The sequence below is a fragment of the Cervus canadensis genome, chromosome 26 (genome assembly GCF_019320065.1).
Source record: "Cervus canadensis isolate Bull #8, Minnesota chromosome 26, ASM1932006v1, whole genome shotgun sequence".
Lineage (NCBI taxonomy): Eukaryota > Metazoa > Chordata > Mammalia > Artiodactyla > Cervidae > Cervus > Cervus canadensis.
The window spans coordinates 35,852,451-35,878,189 of NC_057411.1; the positions used below are offsets into that span (position 1 = coordinate 35,852,451).

At 44.2% G+C, this 25,739-nt stretch overlaps 1 protein-coding gene across 6 annotated transcripts in view; it reads right to left on the reverse strand.

The window, feature by feature from the left end:
* Positions 1 to 5,320: 5,320 nt before the first annotated feature.
* The window catches only part of WDFY3 (WD repeat and FYVE domain containing 3), a 279,012-nt gene continuing 258,593 nt past the window's right edge, over positions 5,321 to 25,739 (reverse strand). For all 6 annotated transcript variants that reach the window (XM_043448026.1, XM_043448024.1, XM_043448022.1 and 3 more), the window contains 8 exons: positions 25,171 to 25,329; positions 23,047 to 23,226; positions 18,471 to 18,653; positions 16,960 to 17,056; positions 13,226 to 13,549; positions 12,509 to 12,620; positions 11,960 to 12,157; positions 5,321 to 8,813 (listed from right to left, as the gene is read on the reverse strand). In XM_043448026.1, coding sequence (XP_043303961.1) covers positions 8,690 to 8,813; positions 11,960 to 12,157; positions 12,509 to 12,620; positions 13,226 to 13,549; positions 16,960 to 17,056; positions 18,471 to 18,653; positions 23,047 to 23,226; positions 25,171 to 25,329 — 1,377 coding nt within the window. In that variant the 3' untranslated portion in view covers positions 5,321 to 8,689. The remainder of the gene's footprint in view (positions 8,814 to 11,959; positions 12,158 to 12,508; positions 12,621 to 13,225; positions 13,550 to 16,959; positions 17,057 to 18,470; positions 18,654 to 23,046; positions 23,227 to 25,170; positions 25,330 to 25,739) is intronic.

A 25,739-nucleotide genomic window follows, 5' to 3' on the forward strand; every position in this document is an offset into this window, starting at 1 on the left:
ATGAGGTTATGTCATTTTGGTATCATCTGCAAGGCCCAGTGGAATATGTATCATCATGGACTTAGAGATTGCTACCTTAGGAGAAGGAAAAATCTACATGGATGGATCTACACTTGAACCACAATCACACTTGGTCACACTGCTGGGGTAGGTCTTGGTTTCTTTCTCTTGGCAGAATTGGCCTGCAGGGTCACACTGTGATGACCCTTGAGTTTAGTCAGGGCTGCTTAGGTTGACCTTTGGTCCCTGGTTTATTTCTTCCCAATCAGTTGGACCATAAGGAAGGCTGAACGCTGAAGAATTGGTGCCTTCAAACTGTGGTGCTGGAGAAGACTCTTGAGAGTCCCTTAGGCTGCAAGGAGATCAAACTAGTCAATCCGAAAGGAAATCAATCCTGAGTATTCATTGAAAGGACTGATGCTGAAGCTTCAATACTTTAGCTATCTGATGTGAAGAGCTGACTTGCTGGAAAAGACTGAAGGCAAAAGGGGAAGAGAGGGTTGGCAGAGGAGGAGATGGCTAGACAGAATCACTAACTCAATGGACATGAATCTGAGCAAACTCTGGGAGATAGTGAAGGACAGAGGAACCTGGTGGGTCACAGTCTATGGGGTGGCAGAGTTGGACACGACTTAGTGACTGAACAGCAACAAATCAGGTTGCAAACAGGTGGCTTGGCTTTTATGTACAGAAAAGATTTTAGGGTACAGGTTTTGTTTGAAATGTATAGCAGTGCGTGAGGGCAAAATCACAATTTTTTTTCTATAAATAATAGTTCTGTGCTCTGGAATGCAGCTTGCAACTTGCCTTTGTCTTTGTTGAGCAGGAAGTGTGATAGTTGAAGGCCAAGGTTGAAGTTCCAGCCCATTATCTTTATGATAAAGCTGGGCATGATAGAAGTAATATCCTAAGTATATTTTCACTGTAGTCAATACCACTGCCCTGCAACACCCACCCTACCCCCACCCCACAAAAGAGAAAATGGAAAATGGAACCTGGAAGCCATTTGTAAAGATCACAGGCTTTGGAATTGGGAAGTTTAGGGGCAGAGCAGGGAATTAGATTTAATAAGCAATAGGGCATTGGGAATGTCAAAGGTTTCTCTGAATCCCTTTCTTCTTGGTGCTCAATGAAGGTTTGGGCTGCAAGATTTCCAAGGGCCCTTCCCCAGCTGGCATTCTGCCTGCTGTGAATCTGCCTGAAGATGAACTTGCTGTCAGTAGCTTTAGAAAATGCACCACTCCTTTTACATTCATATTTCTAATTTTTTTTTGTTGTTCTTCAGTTACTAAGTTGTGTTGGACTCTTTGCGACCCCATGGACTGTAGCACGCCAGACTCCTCTGTCCACCATCTTCCGGAGTTTGCTCAAATTCATGTCCTTTGAGTTGGTGATGCAGTCTAACCATTTTCTCTGTCCATGGGATTTTCCTGGGAGGAATACTGGAGTGGGTTGCCAGTTCTCCTCCAGGGGATCTTCCCAACCCAGGAATTGAATCCACATCTGCATCTCCTACATCGTCCAGCAGATTCTTTACCACTGAGTCACCTGGGAATCCATTTCTAAATTAATGCTATACTATATTGAGAACATCTGGTCAAGCACTACATGGCCTATATTGTTGTTCAGTCTGTAAGTTGTGATCCCGTGAACCACAGCACGCCAAGCTTCACTGTCCTTCACCACCTCCTGGAGCTTGCTCAAACTCACATCCATTGAGTCGGTGATGTCATCCAACCATCTCATCCTCTGTCGCCCCCTTTTCCTCCTGCCCTCAACCTTTCCCAGCATCAGGGTCTTTTTCAATGAGTCAGCTCCTCGCATCAGGTGGCCAAAGTTTGTGAAGAGCCGACTCGTTGGAAAAGATATGTATTACCCAGTTTAATCTTTATAACAAATTCTCAAGTATCATAATACAAAGCTGACTTATGAGGAAGCTCATATGTGGAGAAGTGGCCTAATGTCACACAGTAAGTGGCAGAATGAGAACTTAAACCTCAGACTGACCCTCAGTTGTCAAATTCCTGACCAGCTCACCATTTTAGGCAGAACTATACTCAATAGGAAGGATTACAGTGTTTTTACATGATCAAAATTTTGGAGCCTTGACTAGAAGAATGTGACTAAAAAGAGGCCGTCTTAGAAACTCCAGCACTGCAGTGATGCACTCCCGGCTGTGTGCTCGGCGCTGGGGAGGCAGTTTCCGGCAGAGGGCCCTGGCCCCGCGCTCGGCCCAGTGTGGAGGGGCCTCGCTTGCCCTTGGCAGGCTGCAGAGGGAGCCCCACTGAAAGCCCCGGGTCTGTGATTAGAAACCTGGCTCCCAGGTCAGTTTCAGACTGGCTGCTTTAAAATTGAGGAGCACCTCATGTGTCTTCTCCTTGGACCAGTGCTTCTCCAATTCAGAGTTCCAGACCCCTGGGAGTCCTGAAGCCCCTCTCAAGGGGTCTGCAAGATGAAGACTATTTTCATAGTAATACTGAAATGTTTGCCTTTTTCAAGGCATTGATATTTGTACCGAACTCAGATGTGAAACAACAGTGAGTAAAAGTGCTAGAATTCAAGCATGCAATTGGGCAGCAGCACCAGACTGCCACTTGTGATAGTCTTCGTTGTTAAGCACTCCCAGTAAAAGTATCTGTTTCACTTAAGAATGTCCTTGGAGAAGTGGTGACGTTACTACTCTTATTAAACCTTGAACCTAAAGTTACGTGACACAAAATGAGAGGTACCCAGAAGGTGCCAGGTACATCAGGTACAAGGTTCGTCTTGAAGAGAAGCACTTGTTGTCGAGTTGTGGCTGGCTTGTGGCTTTTCTCCTGGCATATCTTTCCTCCCTGAAAGAGCAGTAGACAGACCCCAGTTCTTGGGCAGCAGCGTTGTTGAAATTAACAAGGTGAGCCTACTGCTTCAAAGAAACAACAGTGACTGGTGCCAATGATAAAATTCTAGGTTTTAAGCAAGACTTAAAGACTTTGGAAAACTTGTGATATCCACTATTGTGAGCTTGACTTAGAATTTCCTGAGACTTCTAGAGAAGTTTTGATATTATGTATGACATGATTTTGGGGGATATATTATAGAACAAAATGCGTCTTGGAAGATCTACACACACTGTAGCAGTGGTGATAATAGTTCTAAATGGCCAATGTTGTTTTTGTTTAGTCACTTTGTCGTGTCTGGCTCTCTTGCGACCCCATAGACTGTAGCCCACCAGGCTCCTCTGGTCCATGGGATTTTCCAGGCAAGAATACTGGACGGAGTTGCCATTTTCTTCTCCAGGGGATCGTCCTGATCCAGGGATGGAGTCTGAGTCTCCTGCTTAGCAGGCCGATTCTTTACCACTGAGCCACCTGGGAATGGGAAGCCCTCTAAATGGCCAATGAGTGCTATAAAATTATACGTGGGTAAAAGATCGATTCAAGGTACAAGACAGACTAATGGATTTTCAAGTAATGAAGCATAAAAAGTTCACTGATAAAATGGGTTGGCCAGTAAGTCTGTTTGGGTTTTTCTGAACGATGTTATAGAAAAGCCCAAACCTTCTGGCTAACTCGATAGTTTCAAGTACCATATGGCAATCAGTCTTTAAGAAACTTAAAAGTTATTTAGAAACAACGACTTGAAAAGGCTATTAAAATACCCCTCCCCACCCCCTTTTAACCACATACCTGTGTGAGGCTGGATTTCCCTCATGCTTCGACCAACATGAAGAATCACGATAGACTGAACGTAGAAGAAAATGTGAGAATCCACCTGTGTTCAATTAAGGCAGACATGAAACAGGTTTGCAAAATTGTAAAGCCACTCCCGTCGCTACTTATTTTTTTTCTCTCGTGGTTTGGAAAAGTTTTTTTCTTTTCATAGAGGTATGTAATTGATGTTACTACATAATAGTTTCATCATTGCTATTTCTAAGTAAATTAATATACATACTTTTAAAATCTCAGTTTTGACCTCTAATACCATGCCTACTAATAGAGGCAGCTCACACAAACAAATGTGATAGTTTTAAGGATCAAAATAGTCTGAGACCAAAGAGTTGGAAAAGCCCTACGTTAGACTCATCCCATGGTCACAGTCACTGTTGACACAAGAAAACCTGGTGCGCCAAGAGGGACTGAACGCGGGCTTCTGGAAGTCTCCGTCTTCGAAGCCCGAGCCGAGGCTCCCCCAGCACCGCGCTGTCTCTGAGTCCAGTAGCTGAGCTTGGAGCCACTTCTAGCAAAAGTCAAAAGAACAATATGTAAATAAAAAAGGAACTTTGCAAAGTGTAGGGGGAAATGATAATATTGTTAAAGCAAGAAAGTCTAAGCCAGTGCTAAAGCAATTCCATCTCTGCTTCTTCAACACTCCAAATGGGCTTGAAATGAGGGGTGAAGAGGAAATTTTACTGGAGAATCAAAAGGCAGATATGGGACTTCCTGAAGATCATTTGCACATTTTCCTTTAAACTCTGAAAAAAACTTTTGCAAGTCTGTCCCTGCAGGAACTCTTCTTGAAGTCATTAGGATTATGAATGGTACTACATTAAAACAATGAGAACTGCTCTTCGTTTTCTCTTATCACTGATCTATTTTTGAAGAAATATCTATTGTCTTGGAAATTCTTAGCATTCCTTTATTTTCTGGCTCTACAGTGGAGTTGTACTGGGTGGGGGGTGGGGGGGGAATTTGTAATAAGCACAATATCCTCAATAGTAGGACTCTACTATTTATACTTAAGATGAAATGGAAATTTTGTTAGTATATTTAGAAAGAAGACATTAAAGCAGCCTAAATAAACTTAAGTGTTTTCTACATTCCCCCTTTCTGGGAAGTCAGTTTTCAAACCAAATAAGCTAGTAACTATAAAAACAGATGTGAGTTGCTAACACTTCCAGATCAAAGGCCGAAATGGAAAGTCTAGCTGATGACAGAGGGCGCCGTGCTTCCGGAAAGAGGGCAGGACACCAGAATATTCCTGATGTGACTATAGCAGGGGCTGGAGATAGAGGTATAATTTATCATTGTTTACATTTCACAATATGATGGATAAGAGAAAAAGCTCAGGGAAAAGGAGCCGAAACCATGAAATGTAGTACTTTTCCAGAGGTTCACTCAAGTCTGAAGGTCCTGTCTCCCAAGAGCCACTTGTCTCTGCCTGCGGCTGTGCACACAGTTAGCCCCGGGAGTCCAGCATCACTGGGAAACTCAGGATGCGGAAAGCCTGGTTTTAAAATGTGGACTGCACTAGAACTGGAGCCAGATCCCAGCAGCCAACACGTCTGCAAGCAGAGAATTTAAGCAGGTGCTTCTGAAAGATATATTCACAACTAGAAAAGAACTACACAAAAGTTTTATTGGACCTCAATTTTGTTTTTCCTTCTCTGAAGAGCTGGCGTTAAAACTTTTTCTTTTTTTCCTGGGGGTGGTAAATAGGAGGTATTTATCTGAAATGAAAAAAAAAAAAAGTATCTGGACTACTGCATTTAATCATGTATTGTAATTGTGTTACTCTACCTTTTTGCATCAGAGACAGATATACAATGAACATTCAGTTATCACAGATTGCACACTAAGATAGTAATTCTTCAGGCCTTTTACATAACCACCAAAGAACAGATATTGGATTCTGCAATATAGTACAAAAGTCCACAGTCAATCCAGTCTTAGCCAGTATCTTCAATTTACTTCTGGTTGCTGTACAAATAATCGGCCATTACTAGGGCTTACAAGTTAATAACAGGACAAAAAAATATACATTGCACTGACACAAAAAGTCAGCTGGGTTAATAGTCATGCAACAAGTAACCAAACTTGCTGAAATTAAAAATACTTTCTAAAAACAGTTTTAATGGCATAAATATTTTATACACAGTTCATTTACCCAAACAAAATGTATTTAAATGATACAAAGCAAAAATAAGTTTCTACCAACTTTATACATAAGAAAGTGCAAAATAACTTATCTAGAGTGTTTTGCTATTATCCAGACGGATGGCTGCTGTGGGCAGCTAGTCTCCTCTTCAAAAGCATGACGTTGCCATGCCACACTACACACAAATGTTAGAAAACACGGATGAATGAATGGATGGATGGACAAACCACTACAAAGATCAGGCAGAAGCCCTGTGAGGTACTCTCAGAGAAAGAACATGGACCACACAAAGGTGGATGTACATGCTGAGAATGTATGTTGGTAAACAATGTACGTGGAACACAGAAAGACATCCAGAGACACGATTAGTTTATGTGAGTGAGTGTACTTGGGTGTGTGAGTGATTTGTGATTTCTGCATTAAAAGCAAAAAGGAAAAGAAACCCCACTGAACAAAACGGTTGCCCACAGCACCAGCTGCCAGAGGAAAGACTATCATGAGGGTTTTGGTTTCCACCTTCTAGTTATGGAAGTTGTGTCGGAAAGTTTAAAAGTGTTCATCTCATATAACTTCATATTACATAGAGGAATAACCTTTAAGTAACTACGTACAGACATTCATATATTCAAGTCTTTAAAGAACATCTCTGCCGTTGGGTTTGGGGTAAACATGGTTCGTGGACACAAGGAGGACGCCTCTTTTAAAAAGTGTAGAATAACACTGCTACAACTCATCTCTAGATCCGGACAGGGGCAAAGCCCGCGGCTAGGTGAGACCACAAGTCCTGCAACTGCTGAACACCCAGCGTTATTTATGAGAATTGAAATAAGAAGGCTGGGGGCAGGGGTGGGGAGGGAGGAAGATGGGGGAGAGGGAGACACAGGAAGGAAAACAGAACACAACTTTTCTTCAAGTTAAAGTATTAATGCCAATAATCCTTTTATTAATAAGTATATTTGAACTTTTAGAAATGGAAGTGTTTTCCTCAATTTTGATATGTAATCATAAATAGACAGTAGGCTCAAACCTAGGTAAATAAAGGTGTAAATTTAGTAAGCATAAGGCACTAAAGCAGCCTTTATATTTTTCTCTTGGAGACCTAGTTATCAGGAAGAACAAATTTGTTCTTAAGCTGGTTTCAGCCCATTAGGTACAAGGTTACTATTGTACCAATGCCTATGCATGAATGCATGTGCATATATGTGCATTTTAGTGCATAAGTGTGCCTGTCACCAGGGCCTAAAGATGAAAAATCGGAAATGCCAAAGCCGCTGTCCTTCGTATGATACTCCGAGAGGTGTGAAGGCCTGTCCTTCCTTTCCTGGGCCATAAATGCTTCTATGTTTTTCAAATCACAGGGCTTTTAGATTTGTTCATAATATTATCACTAAATATCTGAAAATGTTAAAATCTAGATTAATCGTTTCATTTGTTTTATATATATATTTATATATGTACATAACACACATTTTAAAAAATCCCACCACCAAAGCCTTTTTTTTTTTTCTGTAAACGAAACTTATCCCTTCGCCCCCACCAGCTTTAGTCTCCCTGGATTTGTGTGTTCTGTATCCAACTAGTAGAACAAATTAAATAACTAAATATTAAAATACTGTAATTATATTCATAGCAAAAACAAAAAAATAGACATTGATACAGTATAAATCTCACTGTTTTCAGGTAGATGGCATTAAATGGTAAAGGTTAATTATAAGCAGTTCTGACATGATCCAGTTTTACATCAAGGTTTACATGTTAACTCTGTACACTTTTTTCTTTTGTTTTAACCCCTTTTTTGGAAAATAAGCTATAGTAGAACATTAGTGTCACCAAAGACACATACTTCTTATGTTCTATGCAAGAGAAGCTAATTTGGGTTACATGCAAATATATTTCCATTAGTTGAGGCAGGGCTGTTTCCTGCACTGCGTGGATTGCCCGACCACCAGGGCGCAGTGCTAAGAACGGATGCTTTGACCACAGGGCAGTCCAAAGAGAAGTCTACGTGGGGCCTTATGACATCAGAACAACACCGAGGTGGTGGGTAGCCATGTGCAAGATGCCCAAAGATTGCCAGGGTATCTCAGGGCCAGACTCCTAGTCTCCCACACTGTTTCCTAAAGAAGGTCCACATGACATTGTTTTGGTTACTAGCTTAGGTTAAGTGGAGATACCGTGGGCAACTTGAGAGAAAGGACATCGGGCACACGGGCTGGGCTTGCAAGGGGGAAGGAAAAAAGACCACAGATAATGTCTTTGAGGATTTAAAAAAAAAATATTTATAATTAATTGGTGAGGGATGTCAGACAAACCATAAGCATTTCATTGAATTAGTGGTTTAGTTGGAAGTCTCATGTTACAGGCTGTTAAGTCCTTATTTAGAAAAAAAGGCCTTTGTACCTATTTACAATATACACAGTTACTTGCAAAGAAGTCAGATTTACAACCATTTTCTAAAAGCCTTTTTTTTTTTTTTTTTGTAGTCGTTGATTTTTCCAATTGAGGATGAGTAGCTCTACAAAAACGAGACGCGAGAACAGAACAGTTAACACGTGAGGATTTTCTCTTGGAGACAGCGATTGTTAAGGGAGAGTCGGATATTGAGATGTTGCTCCTGGGAACCACCTCGTATTCCTGTGCTGCTCACTGCAGTGTCTGCCCCACGACTGTACTTGACACCCGTTCAGTCAGTGTTCCCTCTGAATCCCACACTTCAGACGCGCGGAGATGTGTAAACGGAGACTGTTTCGATGCCTTCCGAGCTGCGAGCTGTGACGGGGGAGGCGGGAAGCGGGGTCTCCAGACCGTGGTCTCCAATCAGCTTGCTGAATCTTCAACAATTCCGAGGCCCGTCTTCTGAACTCCTCTCGTGCTGTAAGTTGTAGTAACAGTTCTGACAGACACGGACTGGGGAGGAGATTTTCAAGCGTTTGATTTCTGACTGAAATCGGCTGCACCTAAAGGAGAGGTAAAACCAGGTAGTTATGGATTTTTTTCCCACATTGGACCACTGGGCCCCGAAATGCTAATTTAAAAACAGAATGGACAGCCTGCAGTGTAACACTCAAGACCATCTTGTGTCAGAAGAGTGCCAGAGGCCACACGGGTATGGGTCACGTGGTTTTTGACCTAGGACCACAAGGAATGCTGTATTCCTTGTTTCATTCTGTGAAGAAAAGTGCTAATAAACCAAGGCAAGCCATTTGTTTGACAAAAGAGAATTAAAAAAAAAAGTTAAGATTCTCCTATAGGATGAAGCCAAGGGAAGTCAACAGCTCAGAGGCCATTCTTCCCGTGCAGGATGGAAGTAGCGCATTCTTTCTCATGTCTTGTCACCTTGGGCGGTATGCCAGTGTCTTTACTTGGAGCCTATTTTCCCTGGGCATTAGAGCTCTTACTACTCATTTTAAAAGATACTTTGGTCACTAAAGAGTTCTTCTGAGCTTTTAATCACTTTGACTCACTCTTCAGTCATTTCTTGTAGTTTGACTTTTCTGTCTGGTCCAAATGTTCTCATTTTCTGTTTATCGTGACAGAATTTCTTGAGGTGGAATACACACTTAGAGATGTTCCAGTTCTTTATAGAAAGCATTCTTACTCCTGGCATAAAGCAGGATATGACCCTGAATGTGGCACTCCGTCACTTTGAGCTTGGCTTTTCACAAGACTGAAGATTTTGTTTCCTCCATTAATCTACCAGTAGAAGTGTCCAGAGAATAAGGGACGTGCCACCAGCCTCAGAGGTTTAAGGGACTGGACTTTGAGGAGACCCTTAGGAATGCTGGCAAGCTCCCTTAGCAGCTCAAGGGTAAAAGATCATCGCAGGGCTATGCCCTCTGGGACAGCATTCCTTCCATGCCCATTATGTCATCATCAGTCACTTGTTTGGTTGGTTTTTCATATAAAGCCTTCATTCAACATTTGAAGGCCTGGGATAATTTAAAGAATTACCTATATGTAAACAGTACTTAGAAAATTAAACACTACAAAGAACAGATGTGTGTCAGCAGACATATGGAGGTGGTGATGACCAGAAATTACCAGATCACTAGGCTTCGCAGAGTGGGTGTCTCAAAGCACAGAAGCTCAAGACAGATTCCTCTGCCATCATGGAAATTCCTGTAAGAAGTGGCTGGCAGCAACTTTCTGCTACCTCACCTTGAATCAGACATCTCAGGAGAAAAGGTTTAAGACATTAGTCTGAAAAAAAATTTATAATCATGATAACACTTCTTACTAAACACCTATACTGCCAGACTTTGCACCTGGTGCTTTACAAAACTCATGTGTGATTTCAGAGAGTGCTAGTAATATGCTGAGATGACACAATGGACAACAGTCCAGTGAGCACCCAGGCAGTGTAAAGCCAAGACCACAGCCTTTCCAGTAAGCCACGGCCCCTCAGTGACTGGCTCAGGAGCAATGATACACTTTATGTGTTCTGTGAAAGCATCTTTTGAGTAAGGCAATATAAATATTAGTGAGTACTGCCTGGGGGATCTTTTCTGTTGTCTGCCATGAAAACTAAGGACTGGGGCTTCCCTGGTGGTCTGGTGGTTAAGAATCTGCCTGCCAATGCAGGGGACATGGGTTTGATCCCTGGTTTCGGGAGGATCCCACATACCTCATAGAAACTAAGCCTGTGTGCCACAAGTACTGAGGCCACACGCCCTAGGATGTTTGTCAGCAACAGGAGAAGCCCGTGTACCACAACGAAGAGTAGCCCACACTGCAACTGGACAAAGCCCTCGCAGGGCAATGAAGACCCAGTGCAGTCAAAGATACATACATACATACATTCTTGCCTGGGAAATCCCATGGACAGAGGAGGCTGGCAGGCTATGGTCCAAAGGGTCACAAAGAGTTGGACATGACTGAGCGACTAAGCACGCAAATATGTAAGTAAATAAATCTTAAAAAAAAGAAAGTAAGGCCTGAACATGCGTATGTGGGACCCCAGAGTATGACAGAGAGGGCAAGGAATCAATGCATATGAGACAACTGACTCTTTGTACCCGGGAAATATAAGTGATCCCCACCTCATGTCGTACCCCCAAATAAATTCCAAATGGATTTGAACCTAAAGACCCAAATGTGAAAAACAAAACTGAAACTTTTAAAAGAAAATGAACAAAGCCATCTTTATGACCTCAGGACAGAGAAAGATTTTTTAAGGCCAAAAAAAGAAGCAAAAGTCATAAAAAGTAACACATGCTACTACATCAAAATTCTAAACCCATGTGCCAGAAAATAAACATACATCAAGTTAAAAACACAAGCCACAGACTGGCAGAAGATAGCTGCAAGACATATATAAGGCAAAGGATCAGAGCCCAGGATACAAAACAACTCCTCCAGGAGGTGGGAAAAAACAGAAGAGCAAACCCAAAGGGGAAATGGGCCAAGTTACCCAAGAGGAAACTCAAAACTGGCAATGAGCATATGAAAAGATGTTCAACCTCAGAAACGCTGCAAGTTAAAACAACACAATCTGGCTATCAGATTGGCAAACGTGGAAAAGCTTGGCAGTCCCAGGTATGAATAAGCACTGCAAGAACTGACGTATCCTGCTGGAGGGAGAGTGAACTAGCACTACTGTTCTGGAGAGTAATCTGGCAATAGCTAGTTAAGTGCAGGGCTATGTCTGCCATCTATCAATTCCTTCCCGAGGTATCTCCTCTAGGGAAGCTCCAGCTTGTGTATGAAGAGGGCATTTATAATGGTGTGCACTGCAGTACTGCTTATACTGATAAAATGAAACACAATCCCTTGAGTCCATCAAGGACATCGCTGGTGGTCCAGTGGTTGAGTCAGCCTGCCAATGCAGGGGACACAGGTTCAAACCCTGACTGAAGAAGATCCCACGTGCCACCAGGCAACTGGTGAATGAATCACCCATGAATCATGTCTGCTGAAGCCCGTGCACCTAGAGCCCTGCCTCTGCAAGAAGAGAAGCCACGGTGATAAGAAGCCCGAGCACCGCAACTAGAGAGTAGCCCCAACGCTTGCTGCAACTAGAGAAAAGCCTGCGCACCAGAGCAACTAAAAATAAATAAATAAAAATCAGTTTTTTAATTAAAAGAAAGCTTGCATCTCATCTTACTTCTGGCAGAAGAGCTGACCGCAGTTCCTGCAATGGTGCCGTCTTTCCGTGAGAGAGAACCGCACGGAGCAGCCTGAACAGCTGTCCCCTCCTTCGTCCTTCACCCAGTGGTCGGCGGCTGAGCGGCCAGGCTGGTCGCTCACAGACCAGCTGAACACCCGGCCCCGGCTGTCGCCCACGAGGATCCTGCTGTGGTCCCTGCAGGAGACACGGCAGAGTCACCGCCACGCAGCCGCAGCTCCCTGTGACCCCGGTCCCCGGTGAGTGTGTGCGCTGGGGAGGGGTCGAGCGTGGACAGGGACAGAACAGCACTGAGCCCGAATGCACACTCCATCTCGACCCTCCATGCATCAAACCGTGCAGTATCTCTGAGGAACAGAGAAGGCAAAGTTTTTTGGCTTTTGAAATTCACAAGTGAAATCCACACACTGGCAGGTGTCCTGGTTTGTCTGGTGGAGCTCCACAGGATAGGACAGATGAAACCTGTGCTCCCCAGAGACGGCTTCAGTGTGGGCACCCAGCTGGGCCCCAGGAGAGCTGGCCACTTACTTGGAGACGCCCAGTGCGGTGATCTCGGCAGGGTGCGCGTTGTCCTTCCGGTCGAAGGCCGTGTGCATGGTCAGCTTACTCCTGAACACCAGCTGCCGTTCCCAGCGGTACCCTGGGGCGGAAAAGGGCAACGCATGACTGACGAAGCGAGGGGAGCCCACGTATGGTAGGTGGCCCCTAACACTTCAGGGTGCTGCCGAACGTAGCTCTGGCAGCCCCTCTGGTTCTTGGTCTCTGCTGCCTCGGTTGTTAAAGGTCCAGCGGTCTAGCCTGACACCGACCATGGACTCAGTGAGGCCTTCACAAGGACAATCGTGGAGAGGGGGAAACCCCCAGTACAAGACACAGCTTCTCCATTTGAGGACCTGGCCCCTAACTCTATCACAGGTAAAGTTCTCTGTGAATAGAGTTTTATCTATTTATCCGTAATCCACAGCCTACCCATTTTCAAAAGCTTTCATAATTTGTGAATGAATGAAGTTTTGGTTTGACATTATTTTTCTTTACAAAATGCCCAACATATTGCATGCACTACTGTAGGATAGAATCTCCAAGGGTCTCTAGGTCCACTTTACCCAAGAAGAAACGTGAGGCCCTCTCAGCGGGTGGCCTCGGTCACAGGGATGGGGCAAAGAAGAGCTGCAGCCCTCCGCCTCAGTCCACCGACCCTGGCCAACCCCCAAGGTTTGACAAACAGACATGGGACTTCCGAGTTACCAGGCTTCAATCGGCTGTAATTCCGCGCCTCGATGGGATTGGGGTGGGGGTGGCTAAGGGGAGCCTGGAGATGAGGTCTGCTCTGGCCCTCTGAATAGTTCACAAATATGAAGCCGTCTTTCTCATCGAGGCTGAGCTGATCGGACCAGCGCCGGGAGTCGTCCGAGCCACTGTCGTTGTACCAGGTGGCTGTGGCTCGGCAGGAGGCCGCCCGGGGCCGGTGGCTGGTGCTGCTGGGCTGGCTGGGCGTGTCCTTGGGGTCCTGGCTGACGCTCTGCTCGTCGGCTTCGGAATCGCTGCTGTCCTCGTCCTGGGCTTCCTGCCCTGGGTGATGCATTGGGGGAATTAGAAAACACACACACATCATGGTTAGATCCAGCTTTGTCCCACAGCTATTTTTCCTCTACTGGTTAAGACACAAGAGACAGTATTTTAAGCTCAGTATTACAATATGCAAGGTCGCTTCAGTTGTGTCCAACTCTTTGTGACCCTATGGACTGTAGCCTGCCAGGCTTCTCTGTCCATGGGATTCTCCAGGCAAGAATACTGGTGTGGGTTGCTGTGCCCTCCTCCAGGGGACCTTCCTGACCCAGGGATCGAACCCACATCTCTTATGTCTCCTTCACTGGCAAGAGGGTTATTTACCACTAGCTCAACCTGGGAAGCCATAAAGACAAATAATTTGCCAGAATTTTCAGTTAGGTATGATAGCAGAAGGGTAGAATTTCAGAGTTCATAGACTGTTTTGGCCCAAATCATTATATCGGCATTTATTCTTTCACAATCTGGCCAAAGCCTGCCTTTATGAATTTCTCGCTACCTGCACCTGCCTCACGGCCACAGCTCAGCTGGACGGGCCCACTCTGCTCTCCACGCAGCCCTGCTCCTCCTTGCAGCTTGTTCTGCGCATGCAGGTTGGCCCCGCCTGGACCCATCTTCCCAACCTCTGTGTGTTCCGATGTGACCTATCTCTCAAGACATAACTTAAGTGCTTCTTTCTCTAAAATCTTATGTGGTTTCTGCAACAGAAAGTTAACTCTCTCTTCTGGGCTCCTTTAACAGCTGTATGGCTCTCACACATTTAAAATTCTCACCCGAAACTATTACTTTTGGTCATTATTTCTATAAGACAGTGGTCAGTTGAAGAGGAGTCCCAACGTGGTGCCTTCCACATAGCAGTCAATATAAACGACAGCATAGATGAACAGACTATGGATAGAAATCTTAACTGAGAATTTTGTTCTTCCTCCTCTTTCCATTGTTATTGTGCATTTCTTCAGCTCAATTCCCTTGCAAAAACTAGGAGGGAGAACTAGCTTTCCTGGTGGCTCAGATGGTAAAGAATCTATCCGCCTGCAGTGCAGGAGGCCCGGGTTCAATCCCTAGGTCAGGAAGATCCCCTGGAGAAGGGAATGGCAACCCACTACAGTATCCTTGCCTGGAGAATCCCATGGACAGAGGAGCCTGGCAGGCTACAGTCACAGGGTTACAAAGAGTCAGATACTACTGAGTGACCAACACTTTCACTTACTTTCAAACATATGTAACTAGAACAAAGGAGAGAGCAAGAACAAGTGAGCAGGGACCTCCCTGGTGGTCCAGTGGTTAAGAATTCGCCTTCCAATGGAGGAGATACAGGTTTGATCCCTGGTCAGGGAACTAAGATCTCACATGCTGCAGGGCAAGTAAGCCTGCGTGCCTCAACTACTGAACCCATTCGCTCTGGAGCCCATGAACCTGCGTGTGTCAATGAAGATCCTGCATGCCACAACTACAACCTGACTCAGCCAAAAACAAACGAACAAACAAGTGAGCAAGCACCAGTCCATGACGCATATTTTTTAACAAGACAAATACTTAATTTGCTTGTGTTAAAGAGTCTGCCTGCAATGAAGCAGACCCAGGGATCAAACCTGAAGCCACCCGAAGGAGGAAAATGGCAATCCACTCCATTATTCCTGCCTGGGAAATCCCATGGACAGAGGAGACAGTCCATGGGATTATACAGAATAGGACAAAACTGAGCGATTAACACTTCTACTAACATTAGTAAGCTGGTTGGCTAATTTCAGGTGTTTTTTCTTTTTAACCCAATGGCTTATGATCATGAAAGTCTTCAAACAGTGGTCTCTGACACAGGTTTGATTTCCAGAGAGCCACTAGTCTGTCTTCTCTTTCATCTGGGCCCCTGCCCTTGAGTCCTACCACTCTGACATGGTCCCAAGTTAACCCTTTCTGTGGGCTGCTCTCCGCCTCTGCCACTCCTGCTAAACTTTGTCCACAATGTGAAAACATAAAGAGGATGAAGATATACAAATGTCTCTCCTCCCTGAATCTGACCCCTTCTTCTCTCCTTATTCGTGTTTCCCTGTTATTCACTTACAAGCTTTGTTAAGAGGAGGGCAGAAGGACATACTTCTCTTAAGACTGAACAGCTGATGTCTGTCTGACACACAATAGTTATTAACTTTCAAATACAAACTGAGCTGAATTCTGAGTGTAGGTCTCCAAACACCCAGATGACTTTCTTCTTAGTGGAGCTGCAATTGTCTATGTGGAAATTTACATGCATTAAAGTAATACAAGCATTACAATGTCCTGTCCGTCGGTTCTAGCAAAGAAAGTAAAAGCTATTGTCAGCTTACAAGGAGAAGGATTTGTGTCTTTCTGATAGTAAGTAAGCCTTTTCCCTTAGCAACTTCCTCATATTGTCAAACTCATGCTGAATTCTCAGTGTACAAAAATTAGTCATGGTGAGACGATCTAGAGGTTGAACTTAAAGCCCTATTCCTTTCTATGAAGAGTCTTGGACCAGTTGATCCAAATTAGTGATAGGTACTTCTCTGGAGACTCAGTAACCCAAAGCACACCTTACCTTGATTCTTTGGTGCCATTTCCAAACATTCTGTGTGTGTATATAATATACACACACACAAATAAATCTATCTCTATATTTCACTGGAAAATGTTAAAGTGCTTCACAAACAGCAGCAGATATAGAACAAAGACTGGGGCTTCCCTGGCAGCTCAGTGGTACCAAGAACGCGCTTGCCAATGCAGGAGACGTGGGTTTAATCTCTGGGCTGGGAAGACACCCTGGGGGAGGAAATGGCAAACCACTCCAGTATTCTTGCCTGGGAAATCCCATGGACAGGGAAGCCTGGTGGGCTATAGTGCATGGGGTCACAAAGAGTCACACATGACTTACTGACTAAACAACAAGAATACAGATCACCAGGCTTCTGTGTAATGAAGGCCCTTCTTGAGGGGGTCTAGAGCATGGACTCTGGTCTGTCTCTGTGAATAGTTTACAAACAGGATGCTGCCCTGTCACTCACACTGAGCTGTTCAAGTGATTGGTGGGACTGAGGTGTGGCCCCCTGACTCATCGGACACTGGACTCTTGGACCTGCTTTGTATTTCTCAGAACGGAAAGCCCAAGCCTCTGGTATTCTGGGAAGCTTGTAACTGTATTTACTGTAGGATGTGAAAGCTGACTGTGAGACACTACCGCACGGAGTATTGCCTGATAAACTAGAGAACTCTGTGAGCCCGCCAGGCTCTTACCAGGCAGCCCTTACCAGGCAGTAAGACCGCTTCTGACAGCAATGCCCGACCTCAGGCTCTTGCTTAATGTAAGCTGATGTAAGTTTACTCATAAGGATTTAAAATAAAAGAAAGAAAGAAAGAAAGAAACATGAAAAATACTGCAAAACTTAGAAAGTATTCAATACCGATTTGTGCTTCTGGACAGTCTTCCTGCATTTCGAGGACTTCAGTAGGCTCAGGGGCTGGCGTTTCAGGAACTTGCAAAAATTCCATTCTCCAAAACTGAATTTAAATAAGCATGGGAAAAAAACAATACAGTTGAACAGATTACAGAAACAATTTATGAGTTACCGCATGAAGATGGATTCTCAGGGTTAAATAGGTAACCTGATTTCTCTTATTATGTACAGTCAGGTTTCCCTGTATCTTGAAAAATGTGGCAGGAACTGCCTACAAATAAAACAGTTCTCCCCAAATTGTATTGCATGAGATGTCAGTGGGTTTTTCATGGTCAAGAGAAAAGGAATGGGGTCAAACAGATTTCAGAAACACAGTTAAACTATGTACACTTCCTTATTTCCTACAAAAACCCCTGTGAGGCTTGCATACACTGATATATACTTTACACCTCCAAGAAGGTGTACAGGAAGCAGGAGCCCCAGATGTATTTGGCTAGGGTGCTCTTCACGATGCCTCACAGGTGGAGTAATCTGGAATGCTGCTCTGCAGGCCTGCGGCTTTGGGGGTGTGCCTCTTGGGTGTGTGCCCAGAGTCTGAGAGCAGGGTGTGGCCAGGGAGTGACCGATGGCCTCAATGGGTAGCTCTGCTTGTGACTGTGATTACAAGGGCAGCAACCAGCTGCTCTCTCCTTTTACAGAGCACAATTAAAGAAGGACATAAAGAAAAATCTCCCGAGAGAAACACCCAAGGTGTTAGAACAGATTAAAAAGGTAAACACTCCGTGGATTCCATTTTTGGTAGAGGCCTAACGCATGAACGCATAGGCTTTCCTGGTGGCTCAGACCGTAAACCGTCTGCCTACAATACGGGAGACCCGGGTTTGATCCCTGGGTTGGGAAGATCCCCTAGAGAAGGAAATGGCAACCCACTCCAGTACTCTTGCCTGGAAAATCCCATGGACAGAGGAGCCTGGTAGGCTACAGTCTGTGGGATGGCGAAGAGTCGGACACAACTGAGCGATTTCACTTTCTTTTCTTTTCAACACATGAAAACTAAGAAAAGGATAAACGGATCTAGGATTCAGGTAAAATCACCCAGGATCTGAGACAGGAAAGGAATGAATGATGAGAGGCCCCTGGAAGCATGATCGAGCTCTGTGATTCTCTGCAGAGAATAGACAGTCCTCATTTTCCCTACGAAGCCATCTGACGGGCTGAAAGGCCAACACTTGGGGAGCTGACACTTCTAGCAATCCCAGCGTGACAGGGAAACAGTGTCTAAGTGATCTTGTGTCAAGTGGGCAATAGCACTAACACACCTACTTACTGGGGGAGAAAGAGGCTGAGTCACTGATGCTCCCCACGTCTGATAACCCAGTGGCCAAGGTCTACATCTGAGTGCGAGTTTGCTAAACGGCAGGACAACCTCCAGGTGTCTTCACCTGCAGACAGCTACAGAAGCTTCGGGTGAACTAGGGCAGCAAGCACCCCGGTGCGTGTGCTCACAGCGGACCTACCCGGACCACGCCATCCGAGTGCCCCGTGACGATGACGTTCTGTGTGTCCCACTCGTTCATCTCCGACACGCAGCAACAGACGATCTGCTGGCTCCTGCCCGTGAACGTGTTCACACTCACGACGGGGTTCCCGTTGATGCTCCACACATGGATGTATGTGCCGGCACAGGACACGATGTCCCCCTGAGATGGGAAGAGAAACGTCACTCCTGGGAGAGGACACGCTCCTTTCGGAAGCAATGGAATCTTTGGTGTGGCTCTCGAGAACCCTCTTAAGTGCTTTGACTAGTAACTGGGTAATTTCTGAGGCAGCCTGGACTCCAGAGCTTGCTGACTAAAAAAAATACCCTGAACAGAGGCCTCTTTAAGAATTCAAGGTGGCGTGAAGACGGGCCAAGGTGATCTGGTGATGGAGGTGGAAGCCCTTCCACATACTCAGAAGAGCCCTGCTGCATTCCACGTCAAAGCTATCTGTAATCTGAGGAGGTGATAACCACTCTTTTACCCTTACTGTTTACAAAATTTATTTATACCTTCCACCAAGAGGTAGGAACCCACTTAATTTTACAAAATGAGCCCAATCACAAAAGCCACGGGGTAGAAGAGAAATCTTTTAGTTTGGCACAGCTGGGGCTCTCCTTCAATAAACGAAAAGGTGAAATCTTGGTAACACTGTAATATCCTATTACAAATTTGTATTCACAACAGAAAAGAAGAAAGCTAGTATGTAGGTCATTCCTTGGCATACTGAATAAACCCTAAGACTCCCTGAGCTGATAAGTCAGTTTTTCATGAGTTCCAAAGATGGTGGAAAAAAAAAACAAAAATGAAGCTTTTCCTTCAAGTTCTACCAGTTTGGTGAGAAAACCACCCACTACTGTTAAAGGAACAAAACAAAGATACTTCCTGAAGCATCAACAGTATGTCAGTTAGTGCGCTGGGCCCTTTAGACACCCCAAAGCTTCTACACCATCCCAGGCAGCCTCCTGTATCCCTGAGATAGTCTGACAGGCGTGATGCTAGGTCTGACTTCAGAAATGATCTGGTGGATTTCAGTACAGCCAGTGGGCGTAGGACAACATACAGGAATTGGAAGATGGTCATCAAAAACAATAAATATGCCAGCAAATTTGGAAAACTCAGCAATGGCCAAGGACTGGAAAAGATCAGTTTTTATTCCAATCCCAAAGAAAGGCAAGTGCCAAAGAATGCTGAAACTACTGCACAACTGCACTCATTTCACAAGCTAGCAAAGTAATTCTCAAAATTCTCCAAGCTAGGCTTCAACAGTATGTTAACCGAGAACTTCCAGGTATTCAAGGTATTCAACTTCCAGGTATTCCAGGTATACTATTCCAGGTATTCAAGATTGAGAAAAGGCAGAGGAACCAGAGATCAAATTGCCAACATCCACTGGATCATAGAAAAAGCAAGAGAACTTCAGAAAAACATCTACTTCTGCTTCACTGACTATGCTAAAGCCTTTGACTGTGTAAATCACAACAAACTGTGGAAAATTCTTCGAGATGGGAATACCAGACCACCTCTCCTACCTCCTTAAAACACCTGTATGCAGGTCAAGATGCAACAGTTAGAACTGGACATGGAAAAATGGACTGGTTCCAAATTGGGAAAGGAGTACATCAAGGCTGTATATTGTCACCCTGCTTATTTAGCTTCTACGCAGAGTACATCATGCAAAATGCTGGGCTGAATGAAGCACAAGCTGAAATCAAGATTGCCATGAGAAACATCAACAACATCAGAAATGCAAATGACACCACCCTTATGGTAAAAAGTGAAGAGGAACTAAGGAGCCTCTTGATGAAAGTGAAAGAGGAGAGTGAAAAAGATGGCTTAAAACTCAACATTCAAAAAACAAAGATCACGGCATCCAGTCCTATCACTTCATGGCAAAGAGATGGAGAAACAATGAAAACAGTGACAGATTTTATTTTTTTGGGCTCCAAAATCACTGCAGATGGTAAATGCAGCCATGAAATTAAAAGATGCTTGTTCCTTGGAAGAAAAGCTATGACCAACCTAGACAGCATATTAAAAAGCAGAAACATTACTTTGCTGACAAAGGTCTGTCTCGTCAAAGCTATGGTTCTTCTAGTAGTCATGTATGGATATGAGAGTTGGACTATAAAGAAAGCTGAGTGCCGAAGAATTGATGCTTCTGAACTGTGGTGTTGGAGAAGACTCTTGAGAGTCCCTTGGACTGCAAGGAGATCCAACTAGTCCATCCTAAAGGAGATCAGTCCTGAATATTCATTGGAAGGACTGATTCTGAAATTCCAATACTTCAGCCACCTTATGTGAACAGCTGACTCATTAGAAAAGACCCTGATGCTGGGAAATGATTGCGTGTGGGAGAAGGGGATGACAGAGGACGAGATAGTTGGATGGCACCCCTGACTCAACGGACGAGAGTTTGAGCAGGCTCTGGGAGACAGTGAAGGACAGGGAGGCCTGGTGTGCTGCAGTCCATGAGGTTGCAAAGAGTTGGGCATGACTGAGCAAGTGAACAACAACAACATCAGAAAGAGGATAGCTAGAAACCAAACAGCTGGACCCATGCAAGAGAGAAGGGAAGGGAAGGCAGGTGTGACCCAGTGCTTTTCCAAACCGCTGTCTGTGCTGGTCTTGCTGCTGTTCCTCCCCCTTCTCCCCCAGTCTACCAAGGTGGCAAGAACCAAACAAAAACCCAAACAAAAACCACGCTGAGCAAAGCACCGCTGTGTCTACCTCCGGATCAGCCCCTTAACCACCTCTGACGACAAGTGTCAGCAGCTGAGTTTTAATTAATGGGTTCAGTCTCTGTAGGAGATGGGAGGCTGCCACCCCATGATGTACTACGCAAGACATTCTGCAATTACTCCAGGGCGCCTCGATTAGAGTGCATTTGAGCAAACCCTGTGGTTATGAGGGTTGAGTAAGGAGAATTAAAGGGCAGCTGCAAGGCAGCTTATGCCCAAAGTGTAGACTGCAGTAAGGCAGACTTGATGATGGCTACAAAAATGTAACAGAAATAGAAATCTTCTCATGAGTGATGGAGATGACAAATGAATCTTCAAAGGGAAAAATCTAACACGTCTGTAGTGTCCACAGCAACTACTGCAATCCAGTGAGTGTATGCTGGCCCCAATGACAACTAACTAGAAATAAAATCCTCAGCATTTAAGAACAATCATAAAACAAAGTGCTTGAAATAGTGCAATTATGTATTTGACTCAGAGCAACACAGTGAAGATCAGAGTGGTTCTGCTGCGCTGACATTTCCATAAACCTCCTCTTAGATGCCTTTGCAGGAGCAACCGAAGGTGCTGTTTTAAACAACATTTTAAGCCTTTCAAATATATATGAAAACAAATTTGACTCTCTTATCCCCACATACTCCCCACTCATTCCTGACTCTGATTACTCTTATTATTATGAAACAATCTAAGTGACATTAATAACAGGCCTTCCCTGGTAGCTCAGTGGTAAAGAATCCACCTGCCAATGCAGGAGATGCAGGTTCGTTCCCTGGGTCGGGAAGATCCCCTGGAGGAGGGCATGGCAACCCACTCCAGTATTCTTGCCTGGAGCCTGGCGGCCTACAGTGCATGGGGTCACAAGAGAGTCAGACGAGACTTAGCAAGTCCATGGCACAACTGCAAGTGCCATTAAGTAGAAATGAGTAAATTTCCTTTTCTTTTTTTTCTCTGAGTGACTGCAAGGTATTTGACTGAAAGCACAGTACTCAATACTCAGAATCTTCCGGTATAAATTAAAGATATGCCTCCTTTGAAAGGAAAGCTGCCTGTGGCTGACGGTATGACAAAGCTAGGACCACTCTGTGTCACTACTGTGATCCCTGGCGGGGCTGACAGCGAGGGTGGGAGTGAATATTTACAGCTAAGAAGTGATGAGCTTGGGGGTTCTCATTAACTTGCAGACTGACCTGCATATGTGAGAATTTGTCCCCTGGACACAGAGACCTCATTCTCTCTAAATCTAGCCTGAATGTCCCCTGCTTCCCAACACCCCAAACCAATGACTTTTTCCCCTTCCTTGCCCAGTCTGCATGGGGGCTCCTATGCCAGCACATTTATTTTGTTCTGTTTCACTGTATTCTTGAGGGCCATTTTTCCCCCCATACCTTTGGAATCTGTTTGTTTTTTTTTTTTTGGAATCTGTTTTGAAAACCGTTTTAAAACAATTTTTCTCTTGTTTGGGTACCCAAATATTACTCTCCTCACTTTATAAATACTTGGAACATATTTCATAAAACTTCAACAATTTTAACAGACCCCACAAATTTCTTGCTTTTAAAAAAGCACATTCTAGACTGTTTTATTTTGAACCAAATCTTGCTCTTTGAAGTATTGCTGCAGTGATAGGATTTTAAGACAGAATTGTTTCCTGGGTTACAAACTTTAATATTCATTTGCTTTTGCAAACAACATCTAAACCAAGTGGCTTTTATAAGATGCATGTCCATCAACTTAGAAAGCAGTTATTTTTTATTATGCTGGCCAGAGCTACGTGTCTTCCTACATACAAACCAAGTGAGCAATTTACGACTTACGGTTAATTCATTGATACATAGAGCAGACACGGGAGCCCGGTGGCCTCGGAGCTGGGTTAGGAATGACAGCTTGTTCAGGTCCCAGATGATGCAGGTTCGGTCTCGGGACCCACTGACAATGATGTGATAGGCTAACGACGCGGTGGCACAGGTGACCGTATCAGTGTGACCAAGTAAGGCCTAAAAGGGGAACAGGTGAGACCAGGCTGATCACAGTGGCCATGCTCCTTAGCAGACTCCAAACAGCTGGGCGCACTGCGAACCAAGAGGCGTGCAGATAGCAGAGAGCGCCTTGAGCAGCAGCATCTGGAAGGCCCTCATTCTCTTCTCACCACTGTCCCTGCCTACCCCACCAGGGGTTAAGAGAGAAGTGTGGAGGACTTGGGAGACGCCACTCTCCATTATTATCTTACTTCTCTCCTGGACTCAGCCCAGGATCTCAGAAGGAAGGGGGAGTCGCAACTGCAACCCAGATGGGGTTTTCTCACACTTTCCATCTCCACACCGAGATGTGTCCATCATAGTCCCCAAATTCAGAATTTAAACTCGGAATCTGCCGTCGTTTCCTCCAAGTCCATTCTACGGAACTACAATTGGATGTGTTTTTTTTTTTTAAATGTAAGTGCGTGGTTGTAACACATGGTCCCAGAAAGATGCAGGGAAAATGCAGCTCTGACCTGTCTGCTGAGCACCTGTTACGGAGCTGGAAACACCTGGGCGTCTCCTGCACCCCAGAGGGACCTGTTCTCAAACCAGAAATAAACATGTTTCTCTTTTGCTGGGATATGAAGAGAAACAGGATCCAGGGAAATGGTAGTGCAGGAAAACAAACATTTTGAATGAAAAGATTCAGATGACTGTCAGGAATTTCTGAGTATTTACTATTTATCAAATTTTGGTGATGCACACACCCTTACTATATATTTAGCAAACCCAGAAGGCTGTTTGAAGTGAGAAGTACTTGGCACTGAGGGGCTAGCAGGCATGCTAGCTAGCTTGGAAGCCCATTTTCTAAATTGAAAATATCGTTAAGCAGGAGTGTATGGATCAGCAAACTTCACCGAGAGCCTCGCACCTGCTCATGGGGAGACCGTGTCTCACAAGGACTCACCTTTAGACCCAACAACCACTGAAGTTTCTGGACAATAGAGATGGTCACTGGAGTAAGCAAGAGGGGCTCAATTCTTTCTATAGATATTTAAAACAGCATTGTTTGTCTGAGTCTGGTTTTAAAATAGCTTTGGAATCACACAGAACTGAATTTATATCCTGGCTTTACCACTAGATGTGACGGGGACCTGTGTCTTAAGTTCTCTAAGCTGTGGTTTTTCCAGGTGTTAATTAGCTCAGGCTGATAATGATCTTGTATACATGTCAGGATTGCAGTTTTACATTTTTTAAACCCCCAGCACAGTGCCCTGAACACGGCAGGTGTTCAGTAAATGGCAGATATTACTGTTACACTACTTTTAAAATTTGTTATCACAGAAAACATCTAGATATAAACTCCATTAAAAAGAAACTTACAGTAAATTCACTTATAAATCAAATATTAAAAAGGTTATGGTTTCATGATAAAAGAATTCTTGGTTTGATTAAACATTTATGATAGAGTCAGCTCATAACAAGTAATCAAAAATTCTTGTTAATAAGATCACCAATGTTTTTTCTGAATACATTTCATGAATTTGCCATGTTCTGAATATTATAAATGAAGAAAAAGAAAAGCCAAAAATCAACAACTTAATGGTATAGATGAATAAAAAGCATCCAGAAAAGAAGTTATTATGAATCAATTGCAAATATAAGTGGTTTGCAAGAATTTAACCTACATATAACTCTGAGAAACATTGACATTACTTAAATATATTTTAAAAAAAACCTATATCACCTAAAGATATCTTGCTTCAGATTTTAAAAAAGGACAGCTTGGATCATCTTCAGAAATAGTATCCTCTGATTTTTCATTTACTTTTTTTTAAGATCCATTTCTAGCAAAAGAACATATATTTCTTGGTCTTGTCCATTAATGTCTAAATTGCCTGGGAATTAAGGAAATTTTTCAGTTTCTCTAGAGCATGAGCAGGTGGGGTGGAATAGGTCCACCATCTCACATTCTGTTACCTGTTTGAGAGTGAGAGTCTTAGCCTTTTCTTTCGAGGTGCTCATCTCCCAAACACAGACAACCGTGCTTGTTCCACCCGTGATGACCAGCTTGGGGTTGGGGCAGATCGCACAGAGAATCTGGCCCCACTCCGACAAACATTCATAAACAGTCACTGCCTGTAAAATAGAAGAGATGTGAGACACACATGCCATTAAGCACTACAAGCTTCTGAGACATGACAAGCATAGCAAGTGAAAGAGAACCTCTGTGTGGGTCCCTCCCGGGCAAATACCTGCGTCCTGCAAACACCTGCTGGGCTGGTTCCCTAAAGCTCTACTCTGAACTACGCCCTACAGCCTCCTAACTGTAGTTGCTGTTGAAAATCATAAGAAGAAGCACTTTGTTCATACTGGGGGTCTCCAGTTTCTCCAGTCAGGGAAAAAGATGTTCAGATTGTGTGATGGAAAATGTATACTATCTATGGTGAAACAGATCACCAGCCCAGGTGGGATGCAGGAGACAAGTGCTCGGGCCTGGTGCACTGGGAAGACCCAGAGGAATCGGGTGGAGAGGGAGGTGGGAGGGG